Source organism: Festucalex cinctus, chromosome 3 (genome assembly GCF_051991245.1).
Source record: "Festucalex cinctus isolate MCC-2025b chromosome 3, RoL_Fcin_1.0, whole genome shotgun sequence".
Taxonomy (NCBI): Eukaryota; Metazoa; Chordata; class Actinopteri; order Syngnathiformes; family Syngnathidae; genus Festucalex; species Festucalex cinctus.
Genome location: NC_135413.1, coordinates 19091897 through 19106674, shown reverse-complemented (window position 1 = coordinate 19106674; position 14778 = coordinate 19091897). Strand labels below are relative to the sequence as shown.

At 38.7% G+C, this 14778-nt stretch overlaps 2 protein-coding genes across 2 annotated transcripts; both read right to left on the bottom strand.

Annotated features, from left to right (window-relative positions):
* Positions 1 to 1896: 1896 nt before the first annotated feature.
* On the bottom strand, positions 1897 to 3069 carry LOC144015933 (metalloproteinase inhibitor 2-like). Its single transcript, XM_077516440.1, has 5 exons — positions 2829 to 3069; positions 2666 to 2748; positions 2501 to 2600; positions 2227 to 2351; positions 1897 to 2114 (listed from the first exon to the last, which is right to left on the bottom strand). The coding sequence occupies exons 1-5, from the start codon at positions 2956 to 2958 to the stop codon at positions 1947 to 1949; spliced, it is 606 nt and encodes a 201-aa protein (XP_077372566.1). The 5' UTR covers positions 2959 to 3069; the 3' UTR covers positions 1897 to 1946.
* Positions 3070 to 5437: 2368 nt separating this feature from the next.
* LOC144015936 (metalloproteinase inhibitor 2-like) lies at positions 5438 to 6663 on the bottom strand. Its single transcript, XM_077516443.1, has 5 exons — positions 6427 to 6663; positions 6206 to 6285; positions 6039 to 6138; positions 5777 to 5901; positions 5438 to 5655 (listed from the first exon to the last, which is right to left on the bottom strand). The coding sequence occupies exons 1-5, from the start codon at positions 6554 to 6556 to the stop codon at positions 5488 to 5490; spliced, it is 603 nt and encodes a 200-aa protein (XP_077372569.1). The 5' UTR covers positions 6557 to 6663; the 3' UTR covers positions 5438 to 5487.
* Between the last annotated feature and the right edge of the window lie 8115 nt (positions 6664 to 14778).

Below are 14778 nucleotides of genomic sequence, written 5' to 3'. Positions count from 1 at the left end.
TTACTCTCGTCCCATTCACACTATCTCAGGCTGATTTCTCGGTAGGGGAGGCTCGGCCAAGTGTGTCTTACAAGGTAAAAAAAAAACTTGGCAACTACTGAACATACTGAAGACGAGCTGCTTTCCTTGTTCGGGTGCCTGTAAAAGAGAAGCGCCAGAATTTGAAGGAGAATCTCCATCCATCAGCTGCCACATCGACATCATACTTTCTTCAGTCATATCCTATATTTTTTCATTATATGTATAGGAATATATAGTCACATTAATAAACCAAATGATCTGTGGTTGACAAGCCAATGCATTTGCATCAAAAGGCACAAAAACAGAGACTGCAGGAATCTGGCACACATGTGGCGGCTTTATTTGGCTCCATTAAAATATTTCATATGATCAGTTGGAAATAGAATTGCCATCCATTTACAATTTTGAGTTTAATTTACTGCACTTGTGAGCTTGTCACCTGGGAAGTGGGGGTGAATAATTATTAAAATGGGGAAAAATACATTAATTTGCTACTGTAGAGATTGTGCTAAAAGTAAGTTTTGCTTTATCGGGCGGAGAAGAAACTGAAGGACCAATCAGATGCACAGGGAAGGTTCAACAATTTATTTGGGTGACTTGGTTGGGCAAATATTAAAAAAAAAAAAAAAAAAAAAAAAAGATAAAAACAAACTTTAAAAACTAAAACCTGCTAAAAATGAGATTAGAATAAAACAATCATTAAAAAAAAAAAGTGAGGGTTGCAATCTGTTTCTTTTAAAAGGCAAGGGGTAAAGACCCCTCCTCATGGCGCAGGTAATGGAGTCGTGGGAAGTCTCTCTTGAGCAGGAGGTCCGGCCTCAACTTCTTGGGTAGTCCAGCAACCACGGTGGGGTGAGGCTTACAGGCGACAGCAACAAGGACACCCGTGGCAGTAAATCATCTGACAAACCACATCTCCAGTTGCCGGCGACTGCTCTTCTTTATGTGCAGATGTGGATGCATTGCTGAGGAAGAGCCCATCCTTGAGGGAAAGTTGGGTCCTGGAGGCCACTGACGCCAACTCACCACAGCAAAAAAAACAAAAACAAACAGAAGCCATGATGCAGCATGCATGCGAAAAACAAAATACATCTGCATGCACCATCTTCTGGCTTTGTGCCCTGAATGCTTTGCCAATTTCCAAACAGTATCCAGTGAGGAGACTATTGATGTGTCAAATCAATTGGCTAATACATAGACCTGTTCATTGTTCCAGTGAGTCATTTACTCAAAAGTTTTTTCTTTGGGTAAACGGTACTTCATTTATATTGCACTCTCCCACCTTACCAGGCCCTCAAAGCACTCAGTCATGAAGAGGGTTCAGTATCTTGCTTAAGGATACATCAGCATGGCCACAATGGCTGAGGATCAAACCCACAACCTCTGATTTATGAGACGACCACTCCACCCCATAGCACTTTTCAAAAATCTTTATGTGAACAGTACACAATGGTAATAGATGTTCTATAGTTTTATATAGAAGTCCATTTTAGTGGAAATTTCACCAACTTAGAAAAAGGGCTCTTTTTTTTTTTTTAATTCTGCAGAATAATCAGGGGTGGGGGGGTTACAATTAGTGCATGAAAGCGCAACAGCAGGACCGGGCAAAGCAGGTTTTGGATGTTTCCCTTCAACACAGTTGATATATGATACTCATCAGCAAGCCTAATAATCCTGTCGATTGAATCAGTGTGTTGGAAGAGGGAAACCTAAACCCTCGAGGCCTGCCCCTGTGCTAGAGACTTCAAGTTGCTAAAGGGATCAAATTGAAATGCTTGCAAAGCATCTTAAATATGCCCAAATCAACATGAAAGCAGAAGTTGATAAAATACTGGTACTGTAGTCAGACGTGCTCAATTGTCAGAAAACACTGCATTGATTTTAATCAATATTTATTTTCAGTTAGCCTTTCATGCTCCTGTAGGTCACCACCCCTGACGCCAGGCAGTCTCCCTGTGCCAGGTACACCAGCCCTTGCGGGACTTGACGCAAGCAGAGTTTCGGGTCTGGTCATTAGTGCCAAACATGTGGTCTGTCCACAAACACTCCGTTTGGCTGGTCATGCAGCACGGGTAGGACAAGCACGATTGGATCTGTGGGTGACAGGAATTTCATCATGTTCAATCACATTGTTAAAAAAAATAAAGCAGTTGGTACTTGAGACTATCAGGAATACATTAAAATTGTTGTTTTGAATGTTCCTACCGTGCAATCGCAACCCTTCTTGTAGAAGGAGTGCAAAAGCTTCTTTTGCGTCGCACTCAACGCATCCCACGGCTGATAGAAGTCACACTTGAAGATATGCAGAATGTTATCAGAAAGCCCTTTGCCTGCAATGGCACAATTCGCAAGAGGAAGGTCATGAAACAGGAAAAACTGCACTTAAATATTTGTCAATGCATCACAATATATCACTGAAGGCTTATATAAACAGTATACACAAACAAAAATAGTTTAAGTTTTTTTTTTTTTTTTATACCCATGAATAGATATTCAGTGCCCTTGGTCAGTGTGACGCCACACGCTGCAGAGCTGGGTGGAGTGTAGATGACACCAAAAGACTTGGAACCCTTCAAGTTCTGAACGGAGAACACGGTGAGGAGTTGTCCAGTTTACATGCCAAAAAATAAACAAACCATTTTACCCTTGTCTGTTGGATGTCATACTTGATGAGTTTCTCTTCTCCAAGATGGAATGGCATCACTCCAATAACCTTTGCCTTGATGACTAGAAAGATAATTAGAATAAACACTCACCCAAATATGCCTTTCAAAATATATACACGGTAAAAGATTAAAATGGCTTACCAACAACATCTGCTTGGCAAAACATCCGCTGCGGATGCGCCGGTAAACAGGTGCAGGTATATGTCCCTTCCGTCTGGAGCGCCCACAAGCACAGCAACACAAGCGGTAGCACAAAGTTCTTCCAGCTCATCCTTGATTGTTCAGGGAAAGCAAGTCAAAAAAAACCCAGCAGATTTGAATAGTGCAAAAGAAGAGCTCAGTTGCAGTTGGTTCACTCTGCTTGAGTCAAACCTCACGAGTGCCTTTTAATGGCTGCCGATATGCCAACAAGTGACATCACCTGCATAGCCTTGTGATTGTTTTCACCTGTTTTTCACCCTTAAGCACAATTAAGCACACCTGAGTGCACCTGCGTGAGTTTATGGTGGCTGGCCAATGGAGGGCGATAGGGAGCCACATCCCATCAAGACATGAGAAAAATAAATAAGTTAAAAATTACATTTTAAAAAAGCGTGGTAAAGTTGTTTTTCTTATTATTATTTTTTGTTTTTTTCTAAATACAATAGTTTGAAGATACATACTGAAAACATGTATAAAAACTGAGAACACTTTTGCCCTGAATTGTTTTGAAATAGGTAACTTGCATTCATGGGTTTTTTTTTCTTTTGTTTTCTTTTTAAATGTACGGCCACCATCTTGGGTGACCTCTCACAGGCTACATGCACACGCAGCTGTGAACGGTGATCATCTTATATTATGGCATTTTCAAAGTATTTTGATGACTTGTCAGCCAAGTTACTCTCGTCCCATTCACGCTATCTCAGGCTGATTTCTCAGCAGGGGAAGCTCGGCCAAGTGTGTCTTATAAGGCAAAAAAAAAACTTGGCAACTACTGAACATACTGAAGACGAGCTGCTTTCCTTGTTCAGGTGCCCTAAAAGAGAAGCGCCAGAATTTGAAGCAGAATCTCCATCCATCAGCTGCCACATCGACATCATACTTTCTTCAGTCATATCCTACATTTTTTCATTATATCATATGTATGGGAATATATACTCACATTGTTAACTCTTTCACTACGAGCCACATACGATACGTATCACGATACAGGGGTCACGATTCGATATGTATCGCGATACATGTCTCCCAATACTTGATCTTCAAGGCGATATGTATCCTGATATTTCACGTTCATTTACTTGCATTTTATAATAAGTCATATGTATACCTAAAGATTATGTTTATTATGCTGGATAAAAATGTTTTTGTTAGTAGCTCTTCTGGTTTATCACCTAGCGGCATGCCTGGTTTAAATGTGTACACACTGCAGAGCAAGGAGCAGTTTTCACAGACACACCGGGAAAATTTATTAAGCATAAGCCGATATGAGTAAAAATATCAAAGTATTCAAGTTACAGTTCTAAAATGGGCTTATTTTGAAATATTTGGGGAAATAAAAACTTTTTTTCATGTAACACATTTTATTTCGTTTTTAAAACAAAATATACGAAAATTGGTACATTAAGACACATGTGCAATGTTAAGTTTATAAGTAAATAAATGTTATTCTTCCTCTGCTTTAATTTTTCTTAGCAAGACACAATCACTGGTGAGCTATTTTTGCATTAATTGAAGGCAATTAACTTCAAATATGCTGTTTTTAGGTACAATGCAAGCTGCAAAGGCAAACGTTAACTGCCTATTTAAAGTTAACGAGCAAAATCGATTGACGCCTGCATATCGATACGTGTATTGTAATGAGGCCCGCAACGATATATTGCCATATCAATTATTTGAGCACACCCCTACATGTGGAGGTGAATAATTATTAAAATGGGGAAAAATACATTAATTTTTCTACTGCAGAGATTATGCTAAAAGTAGGTTTTGCTCTATCGGGCAGAGAGCAAACTGAAGGACCAATCAGATGCGAGGCAGGTTCAACAATTTATTTGGGTGACTACATTGGGCAAATATAAAAACTTTAAAAACTGCTAAAAATAAGGCTAGAATAAAACAATTAAAAAAAAAGTGAGGGTTGCAATTTTTTTTTTTTAAAGGCAAGGGGTAAAGACCCCTCTTCATGGTGCAGGTAATGGAGTCATGGGAAGTCTCTCTTGAGCAGGAGGTCCGGCCTCAACTTCTTGGGTAGTCCAGCAACCCCGGTGGGGTGAGGCTTACAAGTGACAGCAACAAGGACACCTGTGGCAGTAAAACATCTGACGAACCGCATCTCCAGTTGCCGGCGAATGCTCTTCTTTATGTGCAGATGTGGATGCATTGCTGAGGAAGAGCCCATCCTTGAGGTAAAGTTTGGTCCTGGAGGCCACTGACCCCAACTCACCACAGCAAAAAAAATGCAAACAAGCCATGATTCAGCATGTATGCGAAAAACAAAATACATCTGCATGCACCATCTTGTGGCTTTGTGCCCTGAATGCTTTGCCAAATAATCCTGTCGATTAGAATCAGTTTGTTGGAAGAGGGAAACCTTCAACCCTCGAGGCCTGCCCCTGTGCTAGAGACTTCAAGTTGCTGAAGGCATCAAATTGAACATAATTTGAAACGCTAGCAAAGCATCTTAAATATGCCCAAATCAACATGAAAGCAGTAGTTGATAAAATACTGGTACTGTAGTCAGACGTGCTCAATTGTCAGAAAACACTGCATTGATTTTAATCAATATTTATTTGCAGTTAGCCTTTCATGCTCCTGTAGGTCACCACCCCTGACGCCAGGCAGTCCCCCTGTGCCAGGTACACCAGCCCTTGCGGGACTTGACGCAAGCAGAGTTTCGGGTCTGGTCACTAGTGCCAAACATGTGGTCTGTCCACAAACACTCCGTTTGGCTGGTCATGCAGCACGGGTAGGACAAGCACGATTTGATCTGTGGGTGACAGGAATTTCATCATGTTCAAGCACATTGTTTAAAAAAATAAATAAAATAAAGCAGTTGGTACTTGAGACCATCAGGAATACAGTAAAATAGATGTTTTGTATGTTCCTACCGTGCAATCGCAACCCTTCTTGTAGAAGGAGTGCAAAAGCTTCTTTTGAGTCGCACTCAACGCATCCCACGGCTGATAGAAGTCACACTTTGAGATATACAGAATGTTATCGGAATGCACTCTGCCTGCAATGGCACAAGAAGCAAGAGGAAGGTCATGAAACAGGAAAAACTGCACTGTTAAATATTTGTCAATGCGTCACAATATATCACTGAAGGCTTATATAAACAGTATAGACACGAATGAAATTATTTTTTTATACCCATGAGTAGATATTCAGTGTCCTTTGTCAGTGTGGCGCCACACGCTGCAGAGCTGGCTGCAGTGTAGATGACACCAAAAGACTTGGAACCCTTCAAGTTCTGAAGGGAGAACACTTGGTGAGGAGTTGTACAGTTTACATGCCAAAATATAAATAAACTATTTTACCCTTGTCTGTTGGATGTCATACTTGGTGAATGTGTGGAAATGTTTGCCCGGCTTCACTCCAACAACCTTGGCCTTGATGACTAGAAAGATAAGTTCAGAAAAGGAAAATTTAAACAAAATAACTCCCTAAATTGGGAAGCTGTCATATACATTCAGAATAAACACTCTCCAAAGACGCCATTTAAAATATATACACACGGTCAAAGATTAAAATGGCTTACCAACAACATCTGCTTGGCAAAACTCCTGCTGCGGATGCACCGGTAAACATTCGCAGGTATATGTCCCTTCCGTCTGGAGCCCCCACAAGCACAGCAACACAAGCGGTAGCACAAAGTTCTTCCAGCTCATCCTTGATTGTTCAGGGAACGCAAGTCAAAAAACCAGCAGCTTTGAATAGTGCAAAAGAAGAGCTCAGTTGCAGTTGGTTCACTCTGCTTGAGTCAAACCTCACGAGTGCCTTTTAATGGCTGCCGATATGCCAACAAGTGACATCACCTGCATACCTGATTGTTTTCACCTGTTTTTCATCTTAAGCACAATTAAGCACACCTGAGTGCACCTGCGTGAGTTTATGGTGGCTGGCCAATGGAGGGCGATAGGAAGCCACATCCCAACTCATCAAGACATGAGAAAAATAAATAAGTTAAAATTTAATTAAAAAAAAAAAAAAAAGCGTGGTAAAGTCGTTTTATTTTTTATTTTTTTTTCTAAATACAATAGTTTGAAGACACATCCTGAAAACATGTATAAAAACTGAGAACACTTTTGCCCTGAATTGTTTTGAAATAGGTAACTTGCATTCTTGGGATTTTTTTTCTTATGTTTTCTTTTTAAATGTACGGCCACCATCTTGGGTGACCTCTCACAGGCTACATGCACACGCAGCTGTGAACGGTGATCAACTTATATTATGGCATTTTCAAAGTATGACTTAAATTAAATAAAATAAAATAAAAAGTGTGGTAAAGTTGTTTTTTCTTAATGGCTGCAGATATGCCCACTAGTGACATCACCTGCATGATCGTTTTCACCTGTTTTTCACCATTAAGCACGTTTAAGCACGCCTGAGTGCACCTGCATGAGTGTGTGGTGGCTGGCCAATGGAGGGCGATTGGGAGCTATCACCTGGAAAAAATGTCATAATAAATACATTTAAAACGTCAATTTTGATGACTCTTTCTAAGTACAATAAATGATTGAAGATATGTATTGAAAACATATCCAAAGACTGGGAAATTTTTATCCTGAATATTTTTCACCTTTTTCAGACGGATTTATTTATTTATTTTTAACCGTTTATAAATACGGACCCCGGTAGGGGACATCACGAAAATATTTTAAATTGCAATATAAAGCAATAGCATTGCAAAGTATTTTGTTCTAATGCAATGACTTTATAATAACACAAATTGTTTGCGAGAGAACAAGAGATTCCACTTCCGGTTCATTAGCAACAGCAAGTTGGCTATCATCAACACCACCATGGTTTTGTTCATGACGGATGGATGGATGGATGGATGGATGGATGGATGGATGGATGGATGGATGGATGGATGGATGGATGGCTTCTGCCCTTCCTGTCCTCTTTTTCTGGTTGCCCGTCTCAGTCTTTTCCTATAGGTGAGTTGCCCCATCTAGTGGTGCAACGTGCGCACAGCACCACCACGCCCTTTTTTTTTTCTTCAAGTTTATGATGGTTTATTCCAAGACTTGAAAAAAAAAATCAATACAAATTTAGTTGAATGGGGTGACCTCGGCTTGCCCTATCTGAAGCCCTAAACCAAACAAAATTAGAGGGGAAAAAAATGAACCAAAGTAAAAACAATGATAAAACTAAAAGGAATAAATACTACACAAGCAGAGTAGATACATGGCTAATCTTAACAACAAACGTGTGCCTTTCTGTTTCTCTGTTGCATGCCTTTCCTTTTTGACAGCACCTTGTCCATCTCATTCTCACTCATAGGCTATCGTTCACTCCTCTCTTATTGGTCCCCACACTGGACGAATAGAGATGCTAGTGGCACTTATTATTAACCAGACAGATAGTTAGCTGAAGGACTAAATCAATAACTGTCTGTGTGTGCAGCTACTAGCACGCACACGCACGCACACACCAAATGGATATTTATAGCACCTTAGTACCAACCCTTCTGTTGCTAGGACACCAGCTCACATTTCTGAGACTCTGCATTTTAGTTTTGTTTATAAAAATGAACACGCATTTTCTGATTCACTGGAGTGATGTCACTGTGCGCGCACACGCACATGCACACGCACACACCCAATAAACAGAGTGAGTAGGCATACAATATTATCTCTGGATCATAGACTAACCAAAATGTTGACACATTTTTTTTTTCTACTGGTCTGTGGTTGCTACAGCAACTGCCATTGGCTTCAAAAACAGCTTCCTCTTCAAACAGAACAGAGGGTGGCAGTGTGTAAACACGTTTTGTTTGGGGAACAACTTTGCTCTCTCGTCGTAAACTGTGATCACAGAGCAACTTAAAGCTTTAATTAGTGCATTTTAGTGGAATCACTCTCCAGATGAGGATTGCTGCACAAAATAGTACATCAGAGCATATTTACAATGGCTGTTTCAGTTTTATTTTATTTTTATTATTATTTTAATCATTTGGTTGGGTCAATAATCTGTGATTGAAATGATCTGGGGAACACGAAAATCTTTTAGCACTCAGTACAGCAGACATCGGTTGCTCAATTTAAAGCTTTTTGCTGTGTACACAGCCAGTAATCTTTAATAATTAATCTTTCAATTCAGATCTGAATTTCACAGAATTTACAATACGTGTGTATTGCACAAGGACGACTGTGCTTGCCAAACTTTTATTGAAAATCTCTCTGTGATGCCCAAACAGAAAGTGTGTCGTTTGCGACACCACCAGAGACAAACAAATTCAATTTACTTTCAATCCTTTCAGTCTGGTTATATAAACCATATACATACGACTTATATTTTTAATTGTTTGGAATATTTCATTATGATTACAGTATTTGATTTTTGTCCATTTTGGGTTTTATTCAGCTGGGTTGGAGGGTGTTGACCGCACAAAAATGCAGGTCAGTGCCCGTGGCGCCTCAGAACATTATTCCCCGATTAGAACACAAGAGGGCGCTATTTTTCCTTTGCAGCATATTGCTGTGTGCAAAGCTCAATGCCCTGGTGTGCTGGTATGAGAAGAGGCGCTGCGTGTGCATCGGGTCTGTCATTTACAGGCAAAGTTGAGGATTTAGCTTCAAATCTTCTTTCAGCCCTTTCTGTGGGGAGTTTGCATGTTCTCGCCATCCAGGTACACTGGCTTACTCCAATTGCCCCATGAACATTACAAATACAAAAAAAAAACATGCATTTTTGGTTAATTGATGACTCTAAATTTCCCATAGGTGTTAATGTTAGTATGAATTATTGTCTGTGCATATGTGTCCTGTGATTGTGTCTGGTGACCATGCCAGCATTACCTGAGATGGGCTCCAGACCACCTTTGTAATGAATAAAAATGGACTGCTTGTTTTTTTCCCCCTTACTACTTAAATATTTGAAAATAATAGTCAAATATTTTGACACATAGGTCTATCGTGTTGTCTTATTTTTGTGTGCAGAACGTGAGAATGTTTTTAATTAATTTGTTGCTATTTACCTGCATGAGAACGTTGGTTAGAGGATGTCTGTCTTTATCCTACCGCACGAGGGCGATAAAGTTAACCTTAAACTCAAGATGCGGCTGTCAAACTGACTAAGAGACAGAGCAACTTTTGCTTTTGTTTTCGAAGTGGAATCTGATTGATCATCTTTTGAAAGAGGTGTGAGTGAATTTACAGCATGAAGCTCCGGGAGTGAAGACAGACGTTTCTAGTTTTCAACTTCAATTTGCACATTTATTGGATGTTTTGCATATTCTCTGAATGTATACAGAACAGATTAGTGCATGTTCATGAATTTTTTTGTTATTTATTTATTTATTTTTTATAAAGACAGTTTTTTGTTTGTTTGTTTGTTTATTTATTTATTTGTTTGTTTGTTTGTTTGTTTGTTTTTTCCACATAAAACATGGTTTATGTTCATGAATGTGTGTTTTAGTAGTGTAGCTGTGTTCCATTACCATAACAGTGCATACATTAGGGGCATAGAATCTCCTGAGGAGAACTACAGGTGACTGTGCGACTGTGCTGCCCTGTGAGAAAACATGACATGCGAAGCACTGTCCAGCATTGCTGGAATTCTGTCACGCGCGTTGCCAAATATCCTCACCTTTACTGAAGTCATCTCACACTGTACAATAATGTATACTACTGAAATACGAATTACACTTGTGTGTATGAGAAGCTGTGGGTGTGAGCAAAACATAAATAAATGCACTTGTGGATGTGAGAGTATTTCTGTAGTCGGTGTGATAGTGCATACAGGAAATGCATAGTTCAAGTGGTTGATTCTAAGTGTTTAATAAATATGTTGCAGATTGGACGAAATGATCCCATGTCAATTGTGATTTTTCACTATCTTACAATTTAAAAAAAAAATCTAAACATATCAACCTCTAAGTAGTAAATGGGGGGGGTTGATTCCCGACATGAATAAAAAAAGTGGACAGCCAGCCAGTTATACAGACAGACAGACTGTCTGACCAAACATTGTAACTGATACATGAAATTACTAGACCATGCACCATTCCAAATTTGTCTGTCCGCCACGGGATCCCACCGTCTGACACCAAGAATAAACATTCACACATCCAGACGGCTCCCCTGCTCTCCACTGACGCGCGCGTGTTTTTGCGCGTGTGGATGATGTCAACAGCAAGTGATGGATGTCGAAGAAAGCGATGGCAACTTCTGTCATCTTTTTCTTAAGAAAAGATAACATTGTAAAGATAACTTTTGGCTTGAACTTGAATAGAAACCATTTCCGAGTTTGCCATTTCATTTTCATTTCATTTTGACTAAGGAGGAAATGAAAAAAGTTGTCCTCTATTGCCTTCCTAAGTGAGAGACGAGCAGCTGCAATATGGCGAACGTAGCGCATTGTCAATATCTTTGAAATATTTTGGGCTTATTAATTATTTACTTGCCACTTTAGTGCAGCAAGAGCTGAAATAGTTGTACAGACAACTCAGGCGGCAATTTTCAGTCCCGCTTCAGCTGACAGACAGCAAACGAGCCTTGCAAACATCGAATGTCGGAGCAGAACAAAACAAGAACACGCGCTCCTACCTCAAAGAACTGATGGCATCCCTTGTCTGTACACACACATGTTATCCCGCGTCAGCGCCATGCCACTGTGGCATCATTAGCTTTTCTGAGTTATTGATGCTTTTTAAATATTTATTAGGCCATTTCCAGGGCCGCAGCATAATCCTCACCAGAAAACAAAGGCCAAATATTGCTGTGTGTGTCCTTGAATAACAATGAGAAGAACAACAAGCGCAAACATATGGCACAGATTTTGTGTTTAATGTTCAGCGGTCAAAGGTAACAATGGCAGTTGTGAAATTATGTACAGTATGGCGACCTCTAAATGTGTGCATGTGTTGCAAAACCAAAAGTACATATTTACCACTTAGCACGATGTAGTTATATCAATTATATAATCTTAAAGGGATACTTGACTCATTGAGCCATTTTCAGCAGTAAAAAGTTAATATTTTGTCTATAATTAATGTGGTAACTTCATTATTTTTTTTCATGTACAATTAGTACCTTTAAAAGTAATTTTTCAGAAAAAAAAAAAAGAAAAAAAAGAAAAAAAAAAGTAATTTTTCAGCTTGCTGTCAACTGATGGCCATTAATGACCAATCATGTCTCAGTTTACTGACCAAACCCAGAAAACAGGTGAGCCATACCTACTTCCTCAGCACAGGTGATGTCATCATAAGTAAACAGCAAGTAGAAAAATACTTTTTAAATTGTATTAATTGTACATGGAAAATAACGAAGTTATCTAATTCATTCTGGACAAAATATTAAATTTTCACTGCTGAAATGTGTTAAATGAGTCAAAGTGTCCCTTTAAATAATGTAATATATATTAATAATTTCCAGACCAAAAAAGAAAAAAAGATTTGAATTTTAATTTTGAAGAAAGAGCTATGAATCTCAATATAGCATTTTTCCTTCAACATTAACTTCATTATGATAGTTTTTAGCTGCGATTGGTTGGCAACCAGTCCAGGGTGTCCCCCGCCTACTGCCCAGAGCCAGCTGAGATAGGCGCCAGCAGCCCCCGCGACCCTTGTGAGGAATAAGCGGTCAAGAAAATGGATGGATGATAGTTTTTAGACAAATAACTTTTTGGACTTTCATACTGTTTTTGGAGCACAAAATCCAAATAAAAAAAAAAGTGTTTATGGCATTTCAAAGGATTTTAAGAGAAAATCAACACAGAGAACATTATTGTTTTTTTTCACATAAACAGTATGTAAAATGATTTCACATAAACAGTATGTAAAATGAACCCAAACTCAAATTATTTGTACTAGTATTTTGACACATGCTTCATTCCCTCAATCTATTTATAAATAAAATAAAATAAAATAAAATAAAATAAAATAAAATAAAATAAAATAAAATAAAATAAAATAAAATAAAATAAAATAAAAATTTAATAATGATAATGTCAAACATTTGAAAATAAATGTTCCTTTTTGGTTTTGTTTTGGGGTTTGTTTTTTTTCGTTGTTGTTGTTTTTTTGTTTTTTTTTTAAACCCATGAGTCACAATTAATTTGTACCTTCGTGTCAAGATTCTGGCATGTGCCATCCTACTTTCGACATGCAGTCATAATTTCAACAGCTGTTTGGGGCAATCTGTCCCTTTTATTAGATCTGCCAAGGCCATTTGTGTTCAGATTACTGTTTGATGGCCGTTAGGATGAGTTGAAAAGGGACCCAAAGCAGAGCTGCTCCGCCTCCACATTGAGGGCGACCAGCTGAGGTGAAACCTCCCTGGTGAGATACTCCAGGCATGTGGAACCCTTGGAGCAAATCCGCAACATGGCGCCAGAGGAGCAGATGAAGATTTGGATATATTGGACAGTATAAGAGGGGATGGAAAGATTATTTTTCACTGTGGATGTGAGCATGCCAATCCACCCTGAATCCAAATACGTAACATCACCATACATCTATTTGTAACATCTGACATCATCTTTCAAGAGCACACATGTAGACTGCTAACTAAACACAGACTGATAAAACAGTCCGGCTATTTATTTTTAAACTTTTGTAAACAATTAGACACCACAGAGTAGGCTACTGCACTTTACCATTCCAGTCATTCGGGCACTCTGCTCCTTAGGATGCTAGCTAAAGCTAACAGCTATGTTAATCTCGTGATTTTGTTGTTGTTGTGATAATAAAATCTGATTGTTTTTACTAAAAAGTGCAGAACCAGAGCTGAATCATAGCACTTATAGTCAATAAAAACCTCAACTGGTTTCTATCTATAGAACCTTTCAAACTAATTTTACAGATTCAGATTAATACCTGCGGTAACAAGTTCCTGAGGCCTGTTGAAGTTTTCTGTTCACACAGCAGTAACTACACTACACATACAATGTAGGTTGTATAAAAAAATAACAATTATAAAAATAAAAAAAAGACCGACTTATCCAAAAGTAATAATGTCATGAAAGCAACAAGGCAGGAAATATTATGTTACAATGAACAATTTATTACACCAGTTTTCCTTCGGCTTGATTAATTTGTTGTTTTTTGAAATGACACACGCAATACAAAAATATTTTGGATAAAAATAATTTTTATTTTCTTTTTTTTTTCTTTTTCTTTTTTTTAAAGCCAGCGGGATTGGCCTACTTGTAGCACATCTGTGCAGGATGCTCAGCTAAAAAACACTTTTCAGGGGATTCGGGCCTCAGGCTGGAGCATATGCTCTGAATAGTTCTGTGAAAAGAAAGACTGCTTTTTATGGCACTCATGTCATTGCCATTCTTCTCTCAATCATTTGATCACGCTGACAGACAAAGACGACTACTTTACTTCTTTATGCCCTTTTTTTTTTTTTTTTGCTGCAGACCAAACAGTGCATGAGTGATTTAACAACTCTGGCTGGTGATGCAGTAAAAGGTTCATCAATTAGTCAGATAATCTGCGGTTGCCATAGTGAACAATTTTGATGTGCATGCAGTCTGGTCTCATATTCACACAGTTGACTGGGCACAACTCGCGGTGATTCTGTTTCATGTGTGTATTTATTGGGTGTCTTAATGTCAGTGCTTGTAGAAGTTTCAAAACTTTCAAATGAGTTTCGAGTAAGAAAAACTGTTAACCTGATGTGTGGTTCTGACCATCTATAAGGACATTGCAGACATTGACGTTATTTTCACATTTTAAAAAAATGTCAATTCCTGTGCCTCGCGCCAGACTCTCTCTGGCCACGTACAAAATAATTACAGTTGTTTCCAATGTGTTTATGGGCCCTTTTGCCAAAATTGTACCATTCGCTTGTTGTATCTCTCTCAAAATAAACTTGAATTTCTGTCTTTTTTTCCCAACTCTAATGATAATAGGCATATGGAAAAGTGCAGGAATTAA

What these genes read in the sequence shown, in the direction of transcription:
- LOC144015933 (XM_077516440.1), bottom strand. Translation starts at nt 2,958, where the DNA reads ATGAGCTGGAAGAACTTTGTGCTACCGCTTGTGTTGCTGTGCTTGTGG. An exon ending in ATGACATCCAACAGACAAGG is followed by an intron (nt 2,601 to 2,665) that starts GTAAAATGGTTT and finishes TTCTCCGTTCAG; the next exon opens with AACTTGAAGGGTTCCAAGTC. An exon ending in AGAAGGGTTGCGATTGCACG is followed by an intron (nt 2,115 to 2,226) that starts GTAGGAACATTC and finishes TGTCACCCACAG; the next exon opens with ATCCAATCGTGCTTGTCCTA.
- LOC144015936 (XM_077516443.1), bottom strand. Translation starts at nt 6,556, where the DNA reads ATGAGCTGGAAGAACTTTGTGCTACCGCTTGTGTTGCTGTGCTTGTGG. An exon ending in ATGACATCCAACAGACAAGG is followed by an intron (nt 6,139 to 6,205) that starts GTAAAATAGTTT and finishes TTCTCCCTTCAG; the next exon opens with AACTTGAAGGGTTCCAAGTC. An exon ending in AGAAGGGTTGCGATTGCACG is followed by an intron (nt 5,656 to 5,776) that starts GTAGGAACATAC and finishes TGTCACCCACAG; the next exon opens with ATCAAATCGTGCTTGTCCTA.